The sequence below is a fragment of the Mastomys coucha genome, unplaced genomic scaffold, assembly GCF_008632895.1.
Source record: "Mastomys coucha isolate ucsf_1 unplaced genomic scaffold, UCSF_Mcou_1 pScaffold7, whole genome shotgun sequence".
NCBI lineage: Eukaryota > Metazoa > Chordata > Mammalia > Rodentia > Muridae > Mastomys > Mastomys coucha.
This window is the reverse complement of record NW_022196913.1, coordinates 83136079-83138578: the sequence shown is the minus strand read 5'-3', so window position 1 is coordinate 83138578 and position 2500 is coordinate 83136079. Positions and strand designations below refer to the sequence as shown.

Genomic DNA, 2500 nt, shown 5'->3' with positions numbered 1-2500 from the left:
TCTCCTGTATTTCTTTGAGTGTGCTTTTTATGTCTTTCTTAAAGTCCTGTATCATCATCATGAGAAGGGATTTTATATCTGAATCTTGCTTTTCCCGTGGGATGGTGTGTCCAGAACTTGCTATGATGGGAGAATTGGGTTCTGATGATGCCAAGTAACCTTGGTTTGTGTTGCTTATATTCTTATGCTGCCCTGCACCATCTGGTTATCTCTAGTGCTACCTGCTCTTGCTAAATCTGTCTGGAGCCTGTCCTTCCTGTGATCCTGATTGTGTCAGAACTCCTCAGAGTCAAGCTATCTCTCTAGTCCTGTGATTCTGGGATCCTGTGATCCTGGGCTTGTTAGAGTGCCTGGCAGTGGAGCTTCCTCTGGGTGTTTTGGACTTGCTGAGGGGTTTGAGCCCAAGATCTGCTCAGGATACCAACCCAGACAGACTGGAAGGAACCTGAGCCACTGGGCTGCTGGTGTTCCTGTGTGCCTGGTCCTGCTGGTCCCAGTTACTCCCAGTGTTGGGACAGATGTTGTGTCCTCCTCACCTCTGATCCTGGGTGTGTTAGAGCACCTGAGAGTGGAGCTTCCTCTGGGTGTTGTGGGACTGGCTGTGGAGCTTGTGCCCAAGGTCTTCTCAGGGCATTGGCTGGCCCAGACAAACAGGAAGCAACTGAATGAAATGCTTTCTAGCTTGTGACTTTGTCAGGTTACTTAATGTCTTAAAGTATGAGTTTTTCACTCATACTTGGGAACATAAAGATACAACTTTATTTTTTTTTTGTGTTAACAATAAGTGTGATAAAATGTGAAGTGTTTGAGCTAGCCCCTAGCATATGGCAAGGCATTAGGCAGATATGAGCTAATATTATTTTTATTATCATTATTATCAGACTAGTATATTCCTTAAAGAATATAACTAAGTGTGGGCATCATTGATTGTGGTGATAATTTTCATTGTTAATGATAAGGACATTTATATAACTGATATTATTTTGTATAGTCTCTTAAATTGTTGCAGAAATTTTTTCAATGCTATAATTATGTTATGATTGTTGATAATTAACTGCCTTATAAAAGAATAGTTGATAATTTTGTATGTTCTATTTGATAATTGCGATAATGGTTTTATTGTACTCTTGGAATTGTTTGCTTGAAGTTGCATTCCAGGATGTGAGTTAGTATGGTGCACATTTATCAGAAATGGCTTGTGCAAAGGATTCTTTCCTGTGAAAATGATGCAGAAGGCCTATCACCTGAGTTTCCTCCCCTGTTCAAAGAACACAGGCCGCTGCTTCATCCTCTGCTCTGACTCAGCGCTCCTTTTTTCTGTAACATAAGTTCTTGATCTACGGGTCTCTGGCAGGCTCTGCTTAGTACATTTGGAGTTTCTGTTTAACAGCTTGAATGTATAGAATTAGATTTAAAACAAGTTATACAGACTACATTAACATTTTTTCTGTATTACAAAGTAGTTTTTGAAATTCCTACATTTGTTTTCAGTTCTTTAAAATTCTGTGTTTTAATAATTAATATTGTCATAAACTTAACTTGCCCTATCTTTGATTAAAACTACATACTAAGAATGTTAGTTTATGGTCGTTTATGGGTGTTGAGCCTATGTCCTAAGAGGTCTTTACTTGTAGGCCTGTTGTATGTACTCTACTGCACAGCCCATAGGTCCATGCCACGTGTCTGTGTATTACTTAGATGCAGTAACATACTGAACACCTATGTTCCAACAGTATTTTCCACATGCTGTCATTCTAATCATTCCACCAATCTGTCTTCAAACTATTTGACGCTCCATTTCCAGTGGCTTTCATGTTTACTCATGAAGTTTGGGTGATTTATCATTGGATTACAGATTTTTTTTCATCAATGCCAAAAATGAATAAGATATTTGGTAAAACATTCTCTAGATACCAGATAGGCGAATACCTACCCTCCTCTCCCTCCTTCCTTTGTAGTCTTCCCCCCCTTTCCTATCTCTCATTTTGATATGTGCTCTCACTACATATCCTCTAGTGACCTTGAACACTTGGTTCTTTCTTGTCTGAGCATATTGAGTGCTAGGATACTGGAATGTAATACCACATCTGATTTAAATGTTCAATGTTTAATGTAACATCAAGTTTCTCACTTAATGTTCTAGCTTGGAGATTTCTTTGGTTAAGAAGAATGAAGGACTGATGTGGCCTGAGCTGGTGGTGGGTGATAAACAAGGTGAACTCATAAGAGACCCTGCCCAATGTGCTGCAATAGCAGAACGCTTGATGCACCTGACCTCTGATGAACTGGTAAGCCGTTACCTTGGTGAGGCTCTTGCCAAGAATCCAGAATATCTCCTATGAAGATTATGCCAAGTCCAACATTAGTTTGCCTTTCTTAATATAAATGGCACATTGATATAATTAATGTTTTAATATAGATTGAAGTTCTCATATTTATATAGTTTACTCTGTATACAAAAATGTCAAGTGATATTTTGCATGGTATATATATATATATA

At 38.7% G+C, this 2500-nt stretch overlaps 1 protein-coding gene across 2 annotated transcripts in view; it reads left to right on the top strand.

The window, feature by feature from the left end:
- The window catches only part of Nudcd1 (NudC domain containing 1), a 55490-nt gene that overhangs the window by 33929 nt on the left and 19061 nt on the right, over positions 1–2500 (top strand). For both annotated transcript variants that reach the window (XM_031358064.1, XM_031358063.1), the window contains exon 7: positions 2144–2288. In XM_031358064.1, coding sequence (XP_031213924.1) covers positions 2144–2288 — 145 coding nt within the window. The remainder of the gene's footprint in view (positions 1–2143; positions 2289–2500) is intronic.